We start from the raw sequence: 23,114 nt of genomic DNA, 5'->3' as shown, positions 1-23,114 counted from the left end.
TCGCCACATTGCTAAAAGATCATTCACTATTTTCCCCATTTTGAAGTGCACATACATTAGGTTTAGCTGCAAGTATCTTCGCTAGAAAATGAAAATAATAAGAGTCCGCTAAGATCAAAATCATCTCAGCAGATTTGCAGAAATGTCAAATTACAGCCCAACAAGGAATAATGAAAGAACTAATGAAGTTCAAATTGAACTAACATAGCTTAATTATATATTCCTCATTTAAGTCATAATTGGACTAATATTGTTTAATCATATATTCCTCATTTAAGTCAAAATTGGAGTAATATAGCTTAATCACATATTCCTCATTTTCTCTTTGGCTTCTTTGATAGCTTCCCTGATAGTTTTCCCTTCTTAACTCCCAAGTATCTGTCAATCTCCTCGTCACCATCATCTCCGCCTCTGTGTTTCCTTTTGCCACCACTTTCTTTGATTTTCTGTATCAACATAGATTGGATGTTAATTATCTAATAACTCCTTTGAGCAATGTATTACCAAGAAAACATGCATCAGCGAAAATCCTCCATAAACTACTAACAACCTATATAATAATGTATCAGCATCAGGAAACATGAGCAACTTCAACATTTCATGGAGTAAGTCGCATACATGTCACTTCTCACAACATTCCACATCATCTCCAACTGAGAAATGTACATAACAGTCACATGTTCCGAATAACAGCTCTACATCCAGAACACACTCAAAAAGACAAAATATGCTCACACTATCTCTACCTTGTTACCTCTCTGACAGTAACACCTGAGCCTAATGAAAATGGTGAAAGAGGAGAATTCAACTATAATATTAAGTGCTAAAAAGGGAAACTAATAATAAAAATTAGGGCTCATTTCACTTGATTTAATTGGCTAAATTTAAACAGTCTTTAACCCGTGCAGGCAGAAGTTGACCACCTAGTGATTGCCGCCTACTGAAGTACACTCTCCTCCTCCCGCAAAGGGGAAACAAACAAGGAGACGAAAATTACCATCTGTGAGATCCTCTTGGCTTCTGTTACATGCTCCAAGAGTAGCAAAACCTCCTCTTCCTCCGCAGGATACTCAGGTAGTTTCTTCCCTGAAGATTATCAATTATTAGTTTGGAAAACAACATGTACCAGACAGACTAGAAGTGCTAGAATAAGAATATGTTAGAATCTCGAAAATATAGTATTTCTGTATTTTCATACCAATAAGCTTTTCTATCTGTTTATACCACTCCACCTCATACTGATTCACTAATGATATAGCAACCCCAGAACGTCCTGCTCGTGCAGTTCTTCCTACCCTATGTATATAATCCTGCTGGCCATGCATACAGTGATAAGCTTGTTTACCCGAAAAATCGGATATAGTTGAATTTATAAGTAGTTCTAAGGATATGTGATATAACTTGACATAAATCATACGTAGAAGTGAAAATATTTAGATTCTTGACTATAGAAATATGATATAAATTATTGAACTAGAAGAGTGAGTATGCTGAGTAAAACAAGCTTAAGAGATTTATTTTTTAATAAATAGAAGTAGTCTTTTCTTACAATGTGTGAACCTGCTTGTGCTTACAAGGATTCCCCCCTTTATAGTAGAGAGATCTTACTTTATTTATAATAAAAAATATATAGTGGAGAACCCATGATGAATTGTCTCTTCCTCGATTCCTGCCAAGATTCTCTCCCCTAGTGCGGTTGCAACGGCTCCTGTCTGCGAGCTCGATATCGGCTCGAGCTCGGTATTGGGTCGAGCCCTTAGCCCTGAGTTCGAGTTCGACATTCGGGGTGAGTACCAATCGGTCTGTGCATCTCCGACAAACTTCTCGTTGCCCTGCGGTTCGATTTGGTCATGGGCTTGATAATGATACTGAGCCGATTCCTCGATCGGTCTTGGAGTTCGAGGCTTGTTTGTACTATCTTCGGAACTCGTCTCGATCTCTCACTTCGATCGCTTACCGTTAGAACTCGATCAAACGTATGGTGGCCAAAATCTATTTCGACCTTATACAGATAGTCCCCTCGTTTCTCAGGAAGAATGTGGTGAGAAGCGATATGATTTTTGACGGCTCGATCGGATTATAAGCTGACGTTTTCACTAGGCTCGATCGTGACGTATGTGATAGTTGTCCCATCGATTTAGTCTTTCAAGGTATTTAATACACGTCAGACGGTGGTCGGCCACCGCTGATACTGAACCGCCACGGTATAAACTTATAAATAACCCTTCCATTTATTATTTACCACTTTTACATCTTCAATCTCCCAAATTTTCTTACTCTTTTCGCCTCTATTTCGCCGCTTGTAGAGACACCTTCGTCAGCATTTGGCACCATCAATCTTTCATCTTCCTTTGCTTTTCTTTCTCTTACATCAATGGCAAAAACTTCAAAAACCGTACCTCAGAAGGAGAAAGCTTCCTCTTCATGGTCGTCCGGCGACAAGGCACCGGCGGAGCTGCTTCCCCATGAGTATGTTCCTGGCCCGTGTACTCTGAAGATCGATTTTAAGGTTGAAAATCCTTCGTCAGTTCCGGGTCGATGTGAGCATGTGTCGATGTACATGTGCTCGATAATAGAGGGCCATCTCGAGGCTGTGAGGAAAGACTGCAATTGGGGTCCAGAGGTTGTGTTGCAAATTCCCTCCCCCGAAGAGAGCGTTATCACTCATGTGGAGGGGTTTTTAAGTGTTTATACTTACCCCTTCACGTTGGGTCCCGTCGACCCAGTGATCACTGATTTGCTCTGCAGCTTCTTTGCAGCCAAAAGGACGAGATTATAAAGGACCTCCAAGCAGATTTGACTAAGACTCGTGAAGAAGAGGCCAAACTAGATAAGAAGGTGAGCCTCGTTCTGTTAGAGTATGGGTTTGACCTAACTGTGGAAGCTAACCCTTCGTTATCTCAGCTGCAGCAAAAGGTTGAAAAGATTGGGTTGCTTCGGGAAGAAGTCGATCAAATCAAGGCCGAATGTGACCGGTGGAAGGAGACTATCGACCGCCTGGCTGCAGAAAAAGAAACCATCTTGGCCAAATTATTATCGGCAGATGTTCAACTTCGAAGCGTCAAGCAAAAAGGTTCGGCTCAGGCCAAGAGGATCGAGGAGCTTGAAACAAGGCTTGCTGAGGCCAAGGTGGAGGTTGAGTCGTCGAAAGTCATGGCAGACAAGTCCATTGCCGTGTATCGGGCCGATGCTGAGGCTGCTCAAATGGAGGCAAGAGAGGCAGCGGATACTGCCGATACTCGAGCGCATTTGGTTGCCGAACTTGCTAAGTGTTGGTCTCGGAGGGAGACCATCGAGGAGATACATGCTTGAGGTTTTGACTTTGCCGAAGAGATAAAAAGGGCTAAAGAACTCGAAGCTGATGCTGAAGCCTTGGCTCCTGATGGCGATAATGATGATAGTAGCAAGAGCGGGTCCGAAGATGGGGGGGAGCCCGGTGGAGAAGAGACCGCTCTCGATGAGAACCTAGAAGCTTAGCCCTTAGCTTCTTCTATGTTGCATTTATTTATGTAAACCATCTTTGTATATCTATACAAATATCTTTTTCTTTTAGTGACTTGCTTCGTGAAGATTTCATTCATGCCTTGCGGATGTTTTTATGAGGATTTAGGTGATTTCATCAAATTCGGCCTTCGTAGCCTTTATGGCCGAGTGAGTGTTTGCTCGAGCTCGAAATAAGATAGCCCTTAGGCTTTGATAATTGAGTGAGTGATTGTTTCGAACTCGAACTCAAAATATATTAGCCCGTAGACTTTTATGATCGAGTGAGTGATTGCTCGAACTCGAAGTAAGATAGCCCTTAGGCTTTAATAATTGAGTGAGTGATTCGAACTCCCGTAGGCGTAATGGTCGAGCGAATGCTTGCTCAAACTCGAAATAAAAGTAGCCCGTAGGCTTAGTAGTTGAGTGAATGATTCGAACTCGAAGTAATGTAGCCCGTAGGCGTAATGGTCGAGTGAGTACTTGCTCGAACTCGAAATAAAAGTAGCTCGTAGGCTTAGTAGTCGAGTGAATGATTCGAACTCGAAGTAATGTAGCCCGTAGGCGTAATGGTCAAGTGAGTGCTTGCTCGAACTCGAAATAAAAGTAGCCCTTAGGCTTAGTAGTCAAGTGAATAATATGAACTCGAAGTAATGTAACCCGTAGGCGTAATGGTCGAGTGAGTGCTTGCTCGAACTCAAATTAAAAGTAGCCCGTAGGCTTAGTAGTCGAGTGAATGATTCGAACTCGAAATAAAGTAGCCCGTAGGCGTAATGGTCGAGTGAGTGCTTGCTCGAACTCGAAATAAAAGTAGCCCGTAGGCTTAGTAGTCGAGTGAATGATTCGAACTCAAAGTAATGTAGCCCGTAGGCGTAATGGTCGAGTGAGTGCTTGCTCGAACTCAAAATAAAAGTAGCCCATAGGCTTAGTAGTCAAGTGAATGATTCGAACTCGAAGTAATGTAGCCCGTAGGCGTAATGGTCGAGTGAGTGCTTTCTCGAACTCGAAATAAAAGTAGCCCGTAGGCTTAGTGATCGAGTGAGTGCTTGCTCGAACTCGATCCTGTTTTCATAATGAATCTTGGATATAAGATATCGGTAGAGCTTTCTTTGCAAGTCATTATACATGCGTTCATGTTTTGCGTCAGGGCTCAGGCCAACTACATGAGCATGGTTCGTTTCGACCATTTGGCTCTTACAACGTTTCCTGCCGAGACACTGTTCATGAAATAATGAAGTAACTTCCTTTGCACCGAACTTGATAATCGTCACAGATACTTTCCATGATAGAGCACCCTGAGTATTCGAGGTTGATTGTAAAGAGGCCTCGGATACTCAGCAGTAGTATCATTTTAGGCGTTACACGTTCCAATTGCTTGGGGGATTTTTGCTATATGGCCGGTATCGATCTCTGGTCGACTTTTGTTTGGTAGTTCTTTTAGATCTAGAAATCAACTGGTCATCTTCGACTCTTATTTTGGATTGATATCGATTGTGCACATCGGTCCAAGTAATATCTGGGTATTCGATCAGATTATGCTTCAGCCGCCGTGAAGCCATCGAGCTTCGCTCGTTCAGACCTTGAGTGAAAGCTTGAATAGCTTAATCATCTGTGACTGGTGGCAGATCCATTCGTTCCATTTGAAAACGAGATACGAACTCCCTTAGCATCTCGTTATCCTTTTGTGTTACTTTGAACAAGTCCGACTTTCTGGTCTCGACCTTCATTGCTCCAGCATGTGCTTTTATGAAACAATCTGCAAGTGTAGCAAAAGAATCAATAGAGTTAGATGGTAAATTATGATACCATACCATTGCCTCCTTTGACAGGGTTTCACCAAATTTTTTTAATAATACGGATTCGATCTCATCATCTTCCAAATCATTTCCCTTGATGGCACACGTGTAAGAAGTGATATGCTCGTTGGGGTCGGTCGTTCCGTTATATTTGGGAATTTCGGGCATACGAAATTTCTTGGGGATTGGTTTTGGGGTCGCGCTCGAGGGAAAAGGTTTTTGCACGAATTTTTTGGAATCCAACCCTTTTATCATTGGTGGAGCTCCCGGGATCTTATCGACCCTAGAGTTATATGTTTCTACTTTTTTATCGTTGGCTTCGACTCGCTTTGCGAGTTCCTCGAGTAATTTAGCAATTTCGGGAGTAGTCCCCGATTCTTGCTTATTTGACTTCACTATGGCTGGCTCCGTTCTGTGGGTGATTTCTCGAAGCGGATTGGGCTCCGGCCAGCTTTGTACCTGAGTTTGGTTCTGCAACTGAGCTATCACTATTTGCTGGGCTTGTAACATCTCGAATATCATCCGTAAGCTGACTCCGATCTCCTCTACGTTATGGGTGTCTCGAGCTACGGATCGAGTTTTGCCCTGAATGCTCTTTTCCGGTTCGGAGCGTTGGTTCGCCTCACGAGCCACTTGTGAATTGACATCCAGCGGTACTTCGACTCGAGCTTCAGTGACATCGTTAAATGGCCTTCCGGCCCTGGGTATCAAGTTGTTGGTTTCGTCTTGAAGGTCGGCTTCGTGGTCGATAGGTAAAGCCATCAATCGAGGGTTTGCCATTGCCGATTTGAAGTTGTAAACTAGTATGTATTGTAGATTTGTATCAAACAATCACTGTTACCCCTAGCCCCACGGTGGGCGCCAAACTGTTTACCCGGAAAATCAGATATAGTTGCATTTATAAGTAGTTATAAGGATATGTGATATAGCTTGACATAAATCGTATGTAGAAGTGGAAATATTTAGATTCTTGGCTATAGAAATGGGATATAAATTATTGAACTAGAAGAGTGAGTATTCTGAGTAAAACAAGCTTAAGATATTTATTCTTTAATAAATAGAAGTAGTCTTTTCTTACAATATGTGAACCTGCTTGTGCTTACAAGGATTCCCTCCTTTATAGTAGATGGATCTTACTTTATTCATAATAAAAAATATATAGTGGAGAACCCATGATGAATTATCTCTTTCTCGATTCCTGCCAATATTCTCTCCCCTAGTGTGGTTGCAATGACTCCTGTCTGCGAGCTCAATACCGGCTCGAGCTCGGTATTGGGTCGAGCCCTTGGCCTTGAGTTTAAGTTCGATATTCGGGGTGAGTGCCAATTGGTGTGTGCATCTCCGACAACCTTCTCGTTGCCCTGCAGTTCGATTTGGTCATGGGCTTGATAATGATACCGAGCCTATTCCTCGATCGGTCTTGGAACTCGAGGCTTGTTTGTACTATCTTCGGAACTCGTCTCGAGCTCTCACTTCGATCGCTTACCTGTGATGACCCAAAATGTCATCTTTAAATTTAATAAGTAATTCTGTGTTCTAAGACCTTGAAAAACATTATTTATCATTCCTCGACTTGCATGCGCAGTCCGTATAATTTTCCGAAAAGTTTTCATGTGAAAAATGGATTAAAATGTGAAATAGAGCCTTAAAACTCAATTGAGTTGACTTTGGTCAACCTTTTGAGCAAACGGATCCAGATCAGTGTTTTGACAGTTTCGGTAGCTCCGTATCGTGATTTGGGACTTAGGTGTATACCCAGAATTTAATTTGGAGGTCCCTAGCTCAAGTTATGACCATTTAACGGAAACTAGTAATTTAAAGGCTAAAGATTTTTAAGTTTGACCACGGGGTTGACTTTTTGATATCGGAGCCAGAATCTGATTCTGGAAATTTGAACAGCTCCGTTATGTCATTTATGACTTGTGTGCCAAATTTGAAGTCATTCCGGGTTCATTTAATATGTTCTGGCATGAGTTTTGCAAATGGAAAAGTTTAAAACTCAAAGTCCGAATCGAGGTGTGAATCGCAATTTCGATGTTATTTGATGTGATTTGAGATCCCGAGTAAGTCCGTATTATGTTACGGGACTTGTTGGGATAATTGGATAAGGTCCCGAGGGGCTCGGGTGAGTTTCGGATAGCCCACAGATGTTTTGAACTTAAAAAATTTGCTGGTATAACTGAACCTGTTGCAGGCCTCTGATCTCGTAATTGCGAGATCAGGCATCGCAAATGCGAACCAAGCAGGTATGGCAATTGCGAGATTTTTATCGCAATTGCGAAGAAAGCCTACGCCAGCAGTTCTCGCAATTACGAGTTTATCTTTGCAATTGCGAAGGGCCAATTATCGCAAATGCGACATAATCTTGGCATTTGCGAAGGTAGCGGGATTGTGAAGGGCATCGCAATTGCGATTGTTTCTTCGCATTTGCGAAGCTCAGGTCGCAATTGCGACACCTGCAGCTGAACAAAATGAATTTTTGACGGGATTTTTGATTCATTTCCCAAATCTTCAAAACCTAAAACCTCAAGAGGCGATTTTGGGCGATTTTCACGGGAAAACATTGGGGTAAGTGTTTCTTATCCTATATTGATTATATTTTATGATTTCATACTCATTTATATCACGAATCCGTGAATTTATGGAAGAAAAATCAGATTTTTCAAAAATTTTCCAAAAATGAAAAATTAATATTTGAAGGTCCATCTGATATCGGAATTGGATAATTTTTATATGGTTGGACTCGTCTCGGAATGAGTGTTCGGATTTCATAAGTTTTTCTGAGATTTGAGACGTGGGTCCCACTGCCGAATATTTTAATGAATTTCAGATTTTATCCGAAAAATTAGTAAATTCATATGGAATTAATTCCTATGATTAGTATTGAATATATCGAATTGTTTGTGAATAAATATGAAGATTTTGGAGACAAATTTAAAAGGAAAAGCTGTGGTTGAGTAATTGATTGGAATTTGCAAAGCGAGGTAAGTGTCGTGGTTAACCTTGACTCGAGGGAATAGAACCTTTAAATTGTTTGTTATGTGAATTGCATGTGAACGACGTATAGGCGAGGTGACGAGTGTCTATACGTTGTCAAATTAATTGTTTGCCTACTTACTTGAAAAATCATAAATTATTTTAAATCATGAATTAATTTTTATAATAATTATTTTTCTCCTATTCTTTGTCAAATATTAATTCTTGAATTCCTGCATTAATTGTTACATGCTACTTGAATTATGTGACTTAATTGTTATTTGATATTTAGAATATTAAATATTAAACTGCCTATTTTCTCCCTGATTTCTATAATAATTTGCTATTTGACATTGTTTGTTTTATAATTAAATCAGAATTATTGTATACTTGTTGTCTTATAATTTTATATCAATTGTTGCAGTTATTTGGGAAATTTCTTCTATAAGAATTGGTAAATGAATATGTTGGAGGAGCGGGTTGCACGCCGCAACACAATTGATTATAATGAATATATTGGAGGATCGGGTTGCATGCCGCAACAGAATTAATTATAATGAATGTATTGGAGGATTGGGTTGCCCCAACAGACTTATTAAAAAGTCCATATTGGAGGATCAATTTGTACGTCGCAACAGACTTATTAAAAAGTCCATATTGGAGGATCGGGTTGCACGCCGCAACAGACTTACTGAAAAGTCCATATTGGAGGATCGGGTTGCACGCCGCAACAGACTTATTAAAAGTCCATATTGGAGGATCGGGTTGCACGCCGCAACAGACTTATTTAAAAGTCGACATATATATATATATATATATATATATATATATATATTGGTGGATCGGGTTGCACGCCGCAACAGACTTGATTAAAATGAATATATTGGAGGAGCGGGTTGCACGCCGCAACAGTATTGAATGTGAATATATTGTGAGAGCGGGTTGCACGCTGCAACAGAATTGATGGAAATGATAATTGGTAATGACTGCTGAGTTGGCTTCAATTATTATAAATGAGTTACCTGAATTATTTATATTATTGTTGTTGTTACTAATATTGCGTACAGGTTAATGTAAGTGACCCGCCTTAGCCTCGTCACTACTTTATCGAGGTTAGGCTTAGCACTTATCAATACATGGGGTCGGTTGTACTGATACTACACTCTGTACTTCTTGTGCAGATTTTGGAGTTGATCCCAGCGACGTACCATAGAATTGCTTGGATTTCAGCTACCAAAGGAGACATGAGGTATAACTGCATGGTGTCCGCCGTTCTGAATTCCCCGTCTATTTTGCTTTAGCTGTGTGTTTATTTTCAGACAACTTTATTTTATTTAGACCTATTTTTGTATTTATTCTAGAAGCTCGTGCACTTGTTACACCAATTCTGGGATGGTATTTAGACACTGTCATTTTTATGGATTATTTCACTATATTTTAAACTTTGCTTCTGCATTTGTTTCTTTGATTATTAGTAATTTAAATATTGTTTAAAAATTGGTTAACGTTATTATAACGTTCGCTTGCCTAGCAAGTGAAATGTTAGGCGTCATCACAGTCCGAAGGTGGGAATTTCGGGTCGTGACAGTTGGCATCAAAGTACTAGGTTACATAGGTCTCTTGAGTCATGAGCAAGCTTAGTAGAGTCTGAAGGATCGGTACGGAGACGTCTGTACTTATCTCTCAGAGGCTATGAAGTTTAGGAACAATATCACTTCTTTCTTATTCTGTCGTGCGAATTAATTCTATCATCGATGATTGAACCATTCTACTCTTATTCTCTCGCAGATGATGAGAACACGTAATACCTCTGACAGGGACCAGAACCCCCGGTGGCAACTATGGCCAGGGGTAGAGGTCGAGGTCGAGGTCGTGCTAGAGGCTGAGGAAGAGGCCGAGGTAGAGCTCAGTCCAAAGCTCGAGCAGCTGCACCTGTTGTAGAACCTCAGGTGGACCTTTAGGAGGAGGAGGTTCCAGTTCAGAATGTACCAATTGGACCAGTTCAGGTCCCGAAAGGATTCATAGCTACTCCAGTACTTCAGGACGCTCTAGTCCGTTTGGTAAGTCTTATGGAAGGCGTGGCTCATAATGGTACATTTATAGTGGCACTAGCCGTCTCACAGGCTGGGGGAGGAGCACAAACTCCCACTACTCCCACTTTGGAGCAGATGGCTCCCCAGAATCAGGCTCCAGCAGCCCCGCCAGTTGGGGTAGTTCAGCCAGTTGTTGCGGCACAGATTGGTGATAGGACCGCCATGTCTTTTAAGGCCTTATTGAGACTGGATAAGTTTACCAAGCTCTTTCCAGTTCACTTCAGTGGTACACCTTCTGAGGACCCACATGATTATCTTGAACGTTGCCACGAGGTGCTGTAGAACATGGGTATAGTTGAGACCAATAGGGTTGATTTTGCTGTATTTCAGATGACGGGTTCCGCCAAGAGGTGGTGGAGAGATTACACATTGACCCGACCAGTCGGATCGCCTACAGTTACCTGGGAGTAGTTCTCTCAACTATTTTTGGAAAAGTTCCTCCCTATCACACTGAGAGAGGAATTCCGCAAGCAATTTGAGCGTCTACAGTAGGGCAGTATGACTGTTACTCAGTATGAGTCCCGTTTTGTAGATTTGGCTCGTCATGCTCTCCTTTTACTACCTACGGAGGGAGAGAGAGTGAGGAGGTTTATTGAGGGACTCACTCACCCTATCAGACTTCAGATGGCCAAGGAGACCGAAAGTGAGATTTCTTTTCAGGCGGCTGCTAATGTCGCAAGGAGGATCGAGATAGTTCTTGCATAGGAGAGAGGGCAAAGGTCCGATAAGAGGCCTCGTCTGTTCGGTGGTTTTAGAGGTGCCTCGTCTGGAGGCAGAGGTAATTTTCTTAGGGGACATCCTCCCAGACCATTTCATTTAGCACTTCATGTATCTCCCGGTGCTTCAGGGAGTCACGGTCCTATTATGCCTTACTATGGGCAGCCAGTATTTAGTGCATCGCCACTCCAGAGTTACTACAGTGCTTATCTGACCTATTTGGGTTAGCTTCAGCTTCATCAGCCACGACATCAGGATGGGTGTTATGAGTGTGGGAACATTGGTCACATCAGGAGGTATTGCCCGAGATTGGCGAGTAACAGATCTCGGCAAGATTCTCGTGCCATCATACCGGCATCGGTTGCTTCACCGCCTGCTCGGCCACTAGAGGTAGGGGTCAGGCAGCTAGAGGTGGAGGTCAGGCTATTAGAGGTGGGGGTCAGGCCATTAGAGGTGGAGGTCAGGCCGTTAAAGGTGGAGGCCAGCCAGTCAGAGGCCGTCTCAGGGACGTAGTTCAGAGTGGTGGGGCTCAGCCCTGATTTTATGCTTTTCCAGCTAGGCCTGAGGCCGAGTCATCTAATGCTGTAATCACAGGTATTATTCCAGTTTGCCATAGAGATGCTTCAGTTCTATTTTATCCAGAATCTACTTATTCCTATGTGTCCTCCTATTTTGCTTCATATTTGGTTGTGCCTTGTGATTCTCTGAGTGCTTCTGTGTGTGTATCTACACCAGTGGGAGACTCTATAGTAGATCATGTCTATCGTTCATGTGTGGTTATTATTGGTAATCTTGAGACTAGTGTGGATCTTCTACTTCTTGATATGGTAGATTTTGATGTCATCTTGGGTATGGATTGGCTGTCCCATTATCATGCTATATTGGATTGTCATGCCAAGACAGTGACCCTAGCTATGCTGGGGTTAACTCGGTTAGAGTGGAAAGGAACTCCTGGCCATTCTGCCAGCAGGGTTATTTCTTATATGAAAGCTCGGCATATGGTAGAGAAAGGGTGTCTAGCTTATTTGGCTTATATTCGCAATCCCAATACGGATGTTCCTTCTATGGACTCAATACCAGTTGTTCGTGAATTTCCAGAAGTATTTCCTGCAGATCTGCCGGGGATGCCACCCGACAGAGATATTGACTTCTGTATTGATTTGGCTCCGGGCACTCAGCCCATTTCTGTTCCACCATACCGTATGGCCCCGCCAGAGTTGAAAGAATTGAAAGAGCAGTTACAAGACTTGCTTGATCAGGGATTCATTAGACCCAGTGTCTTGCCCTGGGGTGCACCAGTATTATTTGTAAAGAAGAAAGATGGCTCTATGCGGATGCGTATAGACTATCGGCAATTGAACAAGGCCACTATCAAAAACAAATATCCGCTGCCAAGAATTGATGACTTATTTGATCAGCTTCAGGGTGCCAAGGTATTCTCGAAGATTGATTTGAGGTCTGGTTACCATCAGTTTAAGATTAGGGCATCTGATGTCCCTAAAACAGCTTTTCAGACTCTGTATGGGCATTAAGAATTCCTAGTGATGTCATTTGGGTTGACAAATGCCCCAACAGCATTTATAGATTTGATGAATCGAGTGTTCAAGCCTTTTTTGGATTCTTTTGTGGTTGTATTCATTGATGATATCTTGATTTACTCCAGCAGTCGAGAGGAGCATGAGTAGCATCTTCGAAGTGTGCTTCACACTTTGAAGAATAATTAGTTATATGCCATGTTTTCAAAATGTGAGTTTTGGTTAGACTCAGTTGCCTTTTTGGGGCATGTTGTATTGGCAGAAGGCATAAAGTTGGATCCTAAGAAGATTGAAGCTGTTCAGAATTAGCCTAGACCTACTTCAGTTACAGAGATCCGGAGTTTCCTAGGTTTAGCAGGTTATTATCATCAGTTCGTGGAAGGGTTTTCATCTATAGCAAGCCCATTGACCAGATTGACCCAGAAAGGTGTCCTATTCAGATGGTCAGACGAGTGTGAGTTGAGCTTTCAGAAGCTCAAGACCACTTTGATTACGGCGCCAGTGTCAGTATTACCCATAAGTTCAGGATCGTATACGATATATTGTGATGTATCTCACATTGGGCTTGGTGCAGTATTAATGCAAGATGGCAAGGTAATTGCTTATGCGTCGCGGCAGTTGAAAGTTCACGAGAAGAATTATCTTGTTCATGACTTAGAATTGGCAGCCATTGTTCATGTGCTGAAGATTTTGAGGAATTACCTCTACGGTGTCTCGTGTGAGGTATTTACTGATCATCGTAGCCTTCAGTAGCTGTTCAAACAAAAGGATCTTAATTTGAGGCAGGAAAGATGGTTGGAGTTGTTAAAAGACTATGATATCACCATTTTGTATCACCCCGGAAAGGCCAATGTGGTGGCCGATGCTTTGAGTAGAAAGGCTGTGAGTATGGGCAGTCTTGCATATATTCCGGTTGGTGAGAGGCCATTAGCTGCAGATGTTCAGACTTTGGCTAATCAATTCGTGAGGTTAGATGTTTCAGAACCTAGTCGGGTTCTATCCTGCACAGTCACTCGGTCTTCTTTATATGAGCGCATCAGGGAGAGGCAGTATGATGATCCTTATTTACTTGTCCTTAAGGACACGGTGCGGCACGATGATGCCAAACATGTTGCTGTGGGGGAAGATGGGGTTATGCGAATGCAGGGTCCTATTTGTGTTCCTAATATGGATGGGCTTCGTGAATTAATTGTTGAAGAAGCACACAGTTCCAGGTATTCTATTCATCCAAGTACCGCCAAAATGTATCAAGATTTGTGGCAACATTATTGGTGGAGGAGAATGAAAAAGGATATAGTTGCACATGTAGCTCGGTGTCTGAATTGTCAGCAAGTTAAGTACGAGCATTAGAGACCTCGTGGTTTGTTTCAGAAGTTAGAAATTCCTGAGTGGAAGTGAGAACGTATCACTATAGATTTTGTTGTTAGGCTCCCACGGACTCAGAGAAAATTTGACGCAGTTTGGGTCATTGTGGACAGGTTGACCAAGTCAGCACGTTTCATTCCAGTGGCAGTTACCTATTCTTTAGAGAGGTTAGCTGAAATTTACATTCGTGAGATTGTCCGCCTTTACGGTGTGCCCGTGTCTATTATTTCAGATCGAGGTACACAGTTTACCTTACATTTCTGGAGGGCTGTACAGCGTGAGTTAGGCACGCGGGTTGAGTTGAGTACAACATTTCATCCACAGACAGACGGACAGTCAGAGCGCACCATTCAGATATTGGAAGATATGCTTTGCGCTTGTGTTATAGACTTTGGAGGTTCTTGGGGATCATTTCTTGCCACTTACGGAGTTTACTTATAATAATAGCTACCAGTCGAGGATTCAGATGGCTCCATATGAGGCATTATACGGAAGGCGTTGTCGATCGCCAGTTGGTTTGTTTGAATCGGGAGAGGCTCGGTTGTTGGGTATCAATTTGGTACAGGATGCCTTGGATAAGGTCAAGATTATTCAGGATCGACTTCGCACAGCTTAGTCTAGGAAAAAGAGTTATGCCGACCGTAAAGTTCGTGATATTGCATTCATGGTTGGAGAAAGAATATTGCTCCGGGTTTCACCTATGAAAGGTGTAATGAGGTTCGGAAAGAAGGGCAAGTTGAGCCCTAGGTATATCGGACCCTTTGAAATTCTTGAAAGGGTGGGTGAAGTAGCCTACAGGCTTGCATTACCACCTATTTTATTAGCGGTTCATCCGGTGTTCCATGTGTTTATGCTCCGGAAATACCATCGTGATCCGTCTCATGTGTTAGATTTCAGCTCAGTCCAATTGGACAAATATTTGACTTACGAGGAGGAGCCGGTGGCTATTCTAGCCTGACAGGTCCGACAGTTGAGGTCTAAGAGTTATCCTTCAGTTCGGGTGCAATGGAGAGGTCAGCCGGTAGAGGCATCTACCTGGGAGTCCGAATCGGACATGCGGAGTAAATATCCACACCTTTTCTCCAGTTCAGGTATATTTTTTTCTAACTCCGTTCGAGGACGAACGTTTGTTTTAGAGGTGGAGAATGTGATGACCCAAAATGTCATCTTTAAATTTAATAAGTAATTATGTGTTCTAAGACCTCAAAAAATACCATTTATCATTCCTCGACTTGCGTGCGCAGTCCGTACAATTTTTCGGAAAGTTTTCATGTAAAAATGGATTAAAATGTGAAATAGAGCCTTAAAACTCAACTGAGTTGACTTTGGTCAACTTTTTGAGAAAACGGACCCGGATCAGTATTTTGACAGTTCCGGTAGCTCTGTATCGTGATTTGGGACTTGGGCGTATGTCCGAAATTTAATTTGGAGGTCCCTAGCTCAAGTTATGACCATTTAACGGAAACTAGTAATTTAAAGGCTAAAGATTTTCAAGTTTGACCACGGGGTTGACTTTTTGATATCGGAGCCGGAATCTGATTCTGGAAATTTGAACAGCTCCGTTATGTTATTTATGACTTATGTGCCAAATTTGAAGTCATTTCGGATTCATTTAATATGTTCTGGCATGAGATTTGCAAATGGAAAAGTTTAAAACTCAAAGTCTGAATCGAGGTGTGAATCGAAATTTTGATGTTATTTGATGTGATTTGAGACCCCGAGTAAGTCCGTATTATGTTACGGGACTTGTTGGGATAATTGGATAAGGTCCCGAGGGGCTCGGGTGAGTTTCGGATAGCCCACGGATGTTTTGAACTTAGAAAATTTGCTGGTATAACTGAACCTGTTGCAGGCCTCTGATCTCGCAATTGCGAGATTAGGCATCGCAAATGCGAACCAAGCAGGTATGGCAATTGCGAGATTTTTATCGCAATTGCGAAGAAAGCCTACGCCAGCAGTTCTCGCAATTGCGAGTTTATCTTTGCAATTGCGAAGGGCCAATTGTCGCCAATGCGACATAATCTTGGCATTTGCGAAGGTAGCGGGATTGTGAAGGGCATCGCAATTGCGATTGTTTCTTCGCATTTGCGAGCTTCGCATTTTAGAAGCTCAGGTCGCAATTGTGACACCTGCAGCTGAACAAAATGACTTTTGGACGGGATTTTTGATTCATTTCCCAAATCTTCAAAACCTAAAACCTCAAGAGGCGATTTTGGGCGATTTTCACGGAAAAACATTGGGGTAAGTGTTCCTTATCCTATATTGATTATATTTCATGATTTATACTTATTTATATCATGAATCCGTGAATTTATGGAAGAAAAATTAGATTTTTCAAAAATCTTTTAAAAACGAAAAATTAAGATTTGAAGGTCCATTTGATATCAGAATTGGATAATTTTTGTATGGTTGGACTCGTCTCGGAATGGGTGTTCGGATTTCGTAAATATTTCCGAGATTTGAGATATGGGTCCCACTGCTGAATATTTTAATGAATTTCGAATTTTATCCGGAAAATTAGTAAATTCATATGGAATTAATTCCTATGATTAATATTGAATATATCGAATTGTTTGTGAATAGATTTGAAGCTTTTGGAGATAAATTTAAAAGGAAAAGCTATGGTTGAGTGTAAGTGTCGTGGTTAATCTTGACTCGAGAGAATAGAACCCTTAAATTGTTTATTATGTGAATTGCATGTGAACGACGTATAGGCGAGGTGATAAGTGTCTATACGTCGTCAAATTAATTGTTTGTCTACTTACTTGAAAAATCATAAATTATTTTAAATCATGAATTAATTTTTATAATAATTGTTTCTCTCCTATTCTTTGTCAAATATTAATTCTTGAATTCCTGCATTAATTGTTACATGCTACTATAATAATTTGCTATTTGACATTGTTTGTTTCATAATTAAATCATAATTATTGTATGCTTGTTGTCTTATAATTTTATATCAATTGTTGCAATTATTTGAAAATTTTCTTTTATAAGAATTGGTAAATGAATATGTTGGAGGAGCGGGTTGCACGCCGCAAAAGAATTAATTATAATGAATATATTGGAGGATCGGGTTGCACGCCGCAACAGAATTAATTATAATGAATGTATTGGAGGATCGGGTTGCACGCCGCAACAGACTTATTAAAAAGTCCATATTGGAGGATCGGTTTGCACGCCGCAACAGACTTATTAAAAAGTCCATATTGGAGGATTGGGTTGCACGCCGCTACAGACTTATTAAAAAGTCCATATTGGAGGATCGGGTTGCACGCCGCAACGGACTTATTAAAAGTCCATATTGGAGGATCAGGTTGCACGCCGAAACAGACTTGATTAAAATGAATATATTGGAGGAGCGGGTTGCACGCCGCAACAGAATTGAATGTGAATATATTGTGAGAGCGGGTTGCACGCTGCAACAAAATTAATGGAAATGATAATTGGTTATGACTGCTGAGTTGGCTTCAATTATTATAAATGAGTTACCTGAATTATTTCTATTATTGTTATTGTTACTAATATTGCGTACAAGTTAATGTAAGTGCCTCGTCTTAGCCTCGTCACTACTTCGTCGAGGTTAGGCTCAGCACTTACCATTACATGTGGTCGGTTGTATTGATACTACACTCTGCACTTCTTGTGCAGATTTTGGAGTTGATCCTAGTGGCGTACCGTAGACTTTCTTGGATTTCAGCTACCAGAGGAGACTTGAGGTATAACTGCATGGCGTCCGCAGTTCTGAAGTCCCCGTCTATTTTACTTTAGCTGTGTGTTTTTTTTTCCAGACAACTTTATTTTATTTAGACCTTTATTTGTATTTATTGTAGAAGCTCGTGCACTTGTGACACCAATTCTGGGATGGTATTTAGACACCGTCATTTTTATGAATTATTTCACTATATTTCAAACTTTGCTTCTGCATTTGTTTATTTGATTATTAGTAATTTAAAGATTGTTTAAAAATTAGTTAATATTATTCTAACGTTGGTTTGCCTAGCAAGTGAAATGTTAGGCGCCATCACGGTCCGAAGATGGAAATTTTGGGTCGTGACATTACCGTTCGAACTAGATCAAACGTACGGATGCCAAAATCTATTTTGACCGTATACAAAGCTAAAATCGCATCAGAAAACAAAACTAAGATTATTCAGATTGAAATGATGAGTATGAAGTCAAGTTTCATTGATCTTATTGCATAAACAAAGGACCGATATATTCTTTTAATTTTTTTGATTGTGGTATCTGGGCCAGCTTGCTGGCACATTCCACCGGATACCAACTACCGCTCACATCAGCACAGGTACTGGGTAACTCTACCCACCAAGGCTTGGAAGGATGGAAAGAAATCACTTAGTGTTTGATTTTTTTCAAATTACAAACAAGCTGAACTACAGAATTTAGATATCTCTTAAAAAGTTTGTTCTGAAAGAACTTTTTGGAAGAAAAAGTTTGTTCACAAAGAAAACTTGTCTGGATAGCTGCAGTTTTTTGGAAGATTTGTGAGTGTTTTGGGAGTGGAAAAAGTTTTTTTTTTCAATGGAGGGAGCGTGGAAGAAGTTTTAGGTATTATTTTTTGAAAGCTAAAACACAGACCAACACCTTTGAAAAGTTTTTCAAAAACTTCCTAACCCAAAAAGGTCCATGCCTAGCCATAAATAAATCCAGGACCACCCCAATGATCATAAAAAAAAAACAGCATACAACTATCCAAGCAGTAAGAATAAAAAGATCCACCTTTGAGTTTGTTGGAATATCATAGTTGATAACCATATCAACAGATGGGATATTAAGTCCTCGACTGGATACATCAGTACAGATAAGGATCTTGCACTCTCCAGCCTTAAATTTGTTTAGAGCTCCAAGCCTTTTTGCCTGTCCAATAAAAGATGATATTTTGAGGGGGATGAAATAGAACCAGCAAAGTGAAAAGATGCATGCCTTGAAGTTCAAAAATATACCCGAGTCATCTGACCACTAATTGGTATAGCTCTCAAGCCAAGATTTCGAAGCATCAGAGCCAGTAGACGAGTTGCATCACATGTACGAGTGAAAACCATTGATGTACTGCCAGACTTTTCAGTATCTTAGACAGAATATAGACAAGATAGCAGTCCCGTGGGCACAAAATAATAAAGTCAGACAACAAATCATTATTTGATAATTAAAGTGGGACCAGAAATTATTATTCAGCAAACAAAAGGAATTACATCCCTAACCCCTCAACTTGTGGGGACTTTTACGTTTATTCCTCGTATACTATCTCTAGCATCCAATCCCACAATTATCGGGCACAGTGGCATAGCTACTTTGTCCCAAAGATGATCAGCCAAAGACCCTTCACCAAACAATTACATGGTGTATATAGGTCGAATACCACTTTACATGATCATATATTATATTTTGAATACCCTTAACATAGGTGTAAGAGTTAGTCCAATGGTCAAGGGTGTTCAAAATGAGGAGGAGTTCATGTTCTCCAAATTAAAACTAAACAGAGATCACCATGTTTGTTCTAATTGACTCTACTTTTTTAATCCATAAATTTCTTGATAAACAACTGTTAAAGCTTAAAATTTGAGTAAAAACAAACAACCAATCAAGTAATTTGATTAATTAAAAGTGATTATTAAATAAATTATAAAATTTAAAAGTCAAGCTCTACAAAAATTTCTTTAACAAAAAGCTCTTTACGGGGTACAAACCCTCTCAACTCTGTCTTTCCTTTGATTGCTTACTAGAATATCTTTTGTTGTTTGTTTATGTTAGTTTTGATTTATAAAATTGTATTTCTATTATAGTTATTATTTTTATGGTTTATTAGTTAAATATTACTTGTTTGATTTAAAAACTTTGGTGCATCCGTTCATCGAAACTTCTTTAAAGTTTGAATACCCTTAGCGAGATTCCTACCTACGCCACTGATTGGGCACTAGCTAAACTAGTCGTCCTTTTGAGAAGGAATTAGCTAAACTAGTCCTTCTAATAATTTTTAATGCCAAAAATATTGGATTTGCCGATACAGAGCTTTAAAGATGCTATTTTACATATTGCTATTAAGGCCACCCTTCGCAACCTACCTCCACCTTAGCAGGTTCTGAATTCCCTACTGCCTCCCCCTCGGTTAGCCTTAAATTCCCGCATGTCCTCCCACCGCCCCCTAGAGCCTTCCATGCTCTATTATCTGACCCCAACCCCTTTGCCATCACTCTTCTCTTGTCTTTCGTGCCTAATCTAACACTTTGCACCCCACCACTGTAGCACAACTCCTAATGTTAGATCCCTACCCTTTGCAGAAGCTTCCAACTTGCAGTGCCCCATGTCCTATATTGAAACTCACCAGAATTCTTCCCTGCAAACTCCGTGCCGTCCCTATCCCCTATCTCATGCAGAAACCCTAACGTTTTGTTGTGAATTTAACCCAAATCAAGGGAAGAAAAACTTCTTCACTTAATTTTCTTCTTAGTTCCAATATTGTTAGCCATACATTAGATCTCAAAAAAGGTCTGCTTAACTGGGAGAGAGGAGCCTGACCAAAGATGAAAAGTGTTTTTTTTGGTGGTGGGGGGTGGGGGAGGACGAGGATATGCATGTCCTTAAAACATCTGCTCTACCCTTTTGTTCGAGGGGAAATGTCATGAAAGAACGAGCACATCGCCAGATTCCTAATAGTTGAGGCAGTAATAGTGCTACTAATAATGCAAGAAACAATTTATCAGGACTAGAAGTGTGAGAAACCCTGTAGCAACGACAACAACAAACCTAATAAATTCTCATAAGTGGGGTCTGGGGAGGGTAAGATATACGCAGCCTTACCTCTACCCTGGAAGGGTAGATAGGCTGTTTCCGATAGACCCTCGTGCTAAAAAAAGATGAAAAGAAGTAATGGCAACAAGTAGAACCCCACTAATGAATTAGCTTAGCAGATTCAACACCACTAACTATTGCAAGATTGTCCAATTTGCAGTCAAAATCTTTCAGTTCAATTTCAAACTGAACTTAAACAGAAATAAAACTAATAAGAAAACATGTTTAATTTAGAAACACTAAGATGCATGCATAAACTTCATATAGAAAAAAGATCAAAACTAAAGCGAAAGATTAAAAAAAATACAAAACCACAAAGTAATAATTTGGATGCACACTAAGCTGAAACAGAGAATAAAAAGTCCAAAACAATCAAGAACCAAACCCAAGAATTAACTGAGAAACCCCATAGCAGAGATCAAGAATACAATAACTTGCTTGATTATTTACATATTTAGAGAAAAGAGATCAAATGTGCGTAAATAGATTTTTTAACAGCATATGTTGGTGCAGTCTTAACTGCGATAAGCCCTCTATGAGGCCTGACCTTTGCGTCAGTTGGATTATGTTCACTTCAAATAATCAAGAGATGCAACTGCTTAGACTTTCATGATTAACACCTTAGGGGTCGTTTGGTAGGGTGTATAAGAATAGTGCGGAATAAGGTGTATTAGTAATGCATGAGTTAGTAATGCAAGCATTAGTTATGCAGATATTATTTCTTATCTACTATTTGGTGTGGTGTATTAAAATTATAATGTATTGCATAATTTTTAAGAAAAAATAGTTGTTTACAAAAATGCCCTCCATATTCTCAAGCGTTAAGGGACTTTAAGGATTATTTTGTCTTTAACCAACCTAATGCATGCATTAGTAGCCTTGGTATTACTAATGCTATGGTTTCTATGCATTGCTTATACATAGGATAATACCAAGTATGATGTATAACTAATATAAATATTAGTTATACACAGATTAAAAAAATATACCAAATAAGGTATTAATAATGCATAGAGCTAATACTTGCATTATTTTTTCTAATACCTGCCAAACCACCCCTTTGGGAAAAGCTACAAACATGAATCTTGTAAAGAGTGACCGGTCAGCCTAGCTAATACTTTGTAACACTAGTTAGTAGCACAATTATGATCATGTATCTTCCCTTTTTGATCCACGTGATTATTTTTTATTCTAGTGGTGTCACAATGTCAAAACTCCTGAATCCTAAAGCCATGTAATGATGATTATTATGAGAGCACATCAGCACAAATAGTGTTATGTATTAATAATACACTTTCTCTGAACACCTTCGGCGCTTAAGCAGATAAATTCAAACTCATCGATTGTCATCAACAAGATGTAATTTACATGGAACATCATTATAAGCCAATTTCTGGATACAATGCTTGCCACTTGGTTTGCTTTCTTCCAACAAACCTAAAAGAGAAACTTTTCACTAAAGAACTAACCTTATACTTAGCAGGAAGAAAACAAAGCTGCTGCTTCAGTGTATCAACAGTGGAATATTTAGATGCAACTTCAATCTGAAACAAATTATAAACAAAGTTACGCAAAATATTCTTGACCACCTCCAAATTATATAGTAAAAATTGGAATCGTTATATTTGTACCTTAACATGTGTCACGACCCGAAATTCCCACCTTCGGACCATGTTGGCACCTAACATTTCACTTGCTAGGCAAGACAACGTTAGAATAATATTATTCATTTTAAAAACAATTTTAAGTTTATTAATAACAAGAAACCAAATGCGGAAGCAAAGTTTGAAATATAGTGAATAATCCATAAAAAACAATGATGTCTAAATACTATCTCAGAATTGGTGTCACAAGTGAACGAGCTTCTAAAATAATACAAACAAAGGTTTGAAAAAAATAAAGCTCTCTGGAAATAAACACACAGCTAAATAAAATAGACGGGGACTTCAGAACTGTGGACGCCATGCAGTTATACCTCAAGTCTCTTCCGAGTAGCTGAAATCCGAGCAAGTCTATGGTACGCCGCTGGGACCAACTCCAAAATCTGCACAAGAAGTGCAGAGTGTAGTATTAGTACAACCGACCCCATGTACTGGTAAGTGCTGAGCCTAACCTCGACGAAGTAGTGACGAGGCTAAGGTGGTTCACTTACATTAACCTGTACGCAATATTAATAACAATAACAAATAATAAAAATAAAACAGGTAACTCATTTATAATAATTGAAGCCAACTCAGCGGTCATAATCCATTATTATTTCACCGAATTCTGTTGCAGCGTGCAACCCGCTCTCCCAATATATTCACATTCAATTCTGTTGCAGCGTGCAACCCACTCTCACA

General features: G+C 40.1%; 1 protein-coding gene across 1 annotated transcript; it reads right to left on the bottom strand.

Annotated features, from left to right (window-relative positions):
* Positions 1–237: 237 nt before the first annotated feature.
* LOC104102924 (DEAD-box ATP-dependent RNA helicase 10-like) lies at positions 238–19,059 on the bottom strand. The gene is made up of 5 exons (XM_033657884.2): positions 18,927–19,059; positions 18,703–18,840; positions 1,199–1,310; positions 998–1,086; positions 238–446 (listed from the first exon to the last, which is right to left on the bottom strand). The coding sequence occupies exons 1-5, from the start codon at positions 19,023–19,025 to the stop codon at positions 315–317; spliced, it is 570 nt and encodes a 189-aa protein (XP_033513775.2). The 5' UTR covers positions 19,026–19,059; the 3' UTR covers positions 238–314.
* Positions 19,060–23,114: the final 4,055 nt, after the last annotated feature.

Source organism: Nicotiana tomentosiformis, chromosome 4 (assembly GCF_000390325.3).
Source record: "Nicotiana tomentosiformis chromosome 4, ASM39032v3, whole genome shotgun sequence".
NCBI lineage: Eukaryota > Viridiplantae > Streptophyta > Magnoliopsida > Solanales > Solanaceae > Nicotiana > Nicotiana tomentosiformis.
The sequence above is the reverse complement of the archived record's forward strand: the minus strand, read 5'-3'. Positions and strand labels throughout refer to the sequence as shown.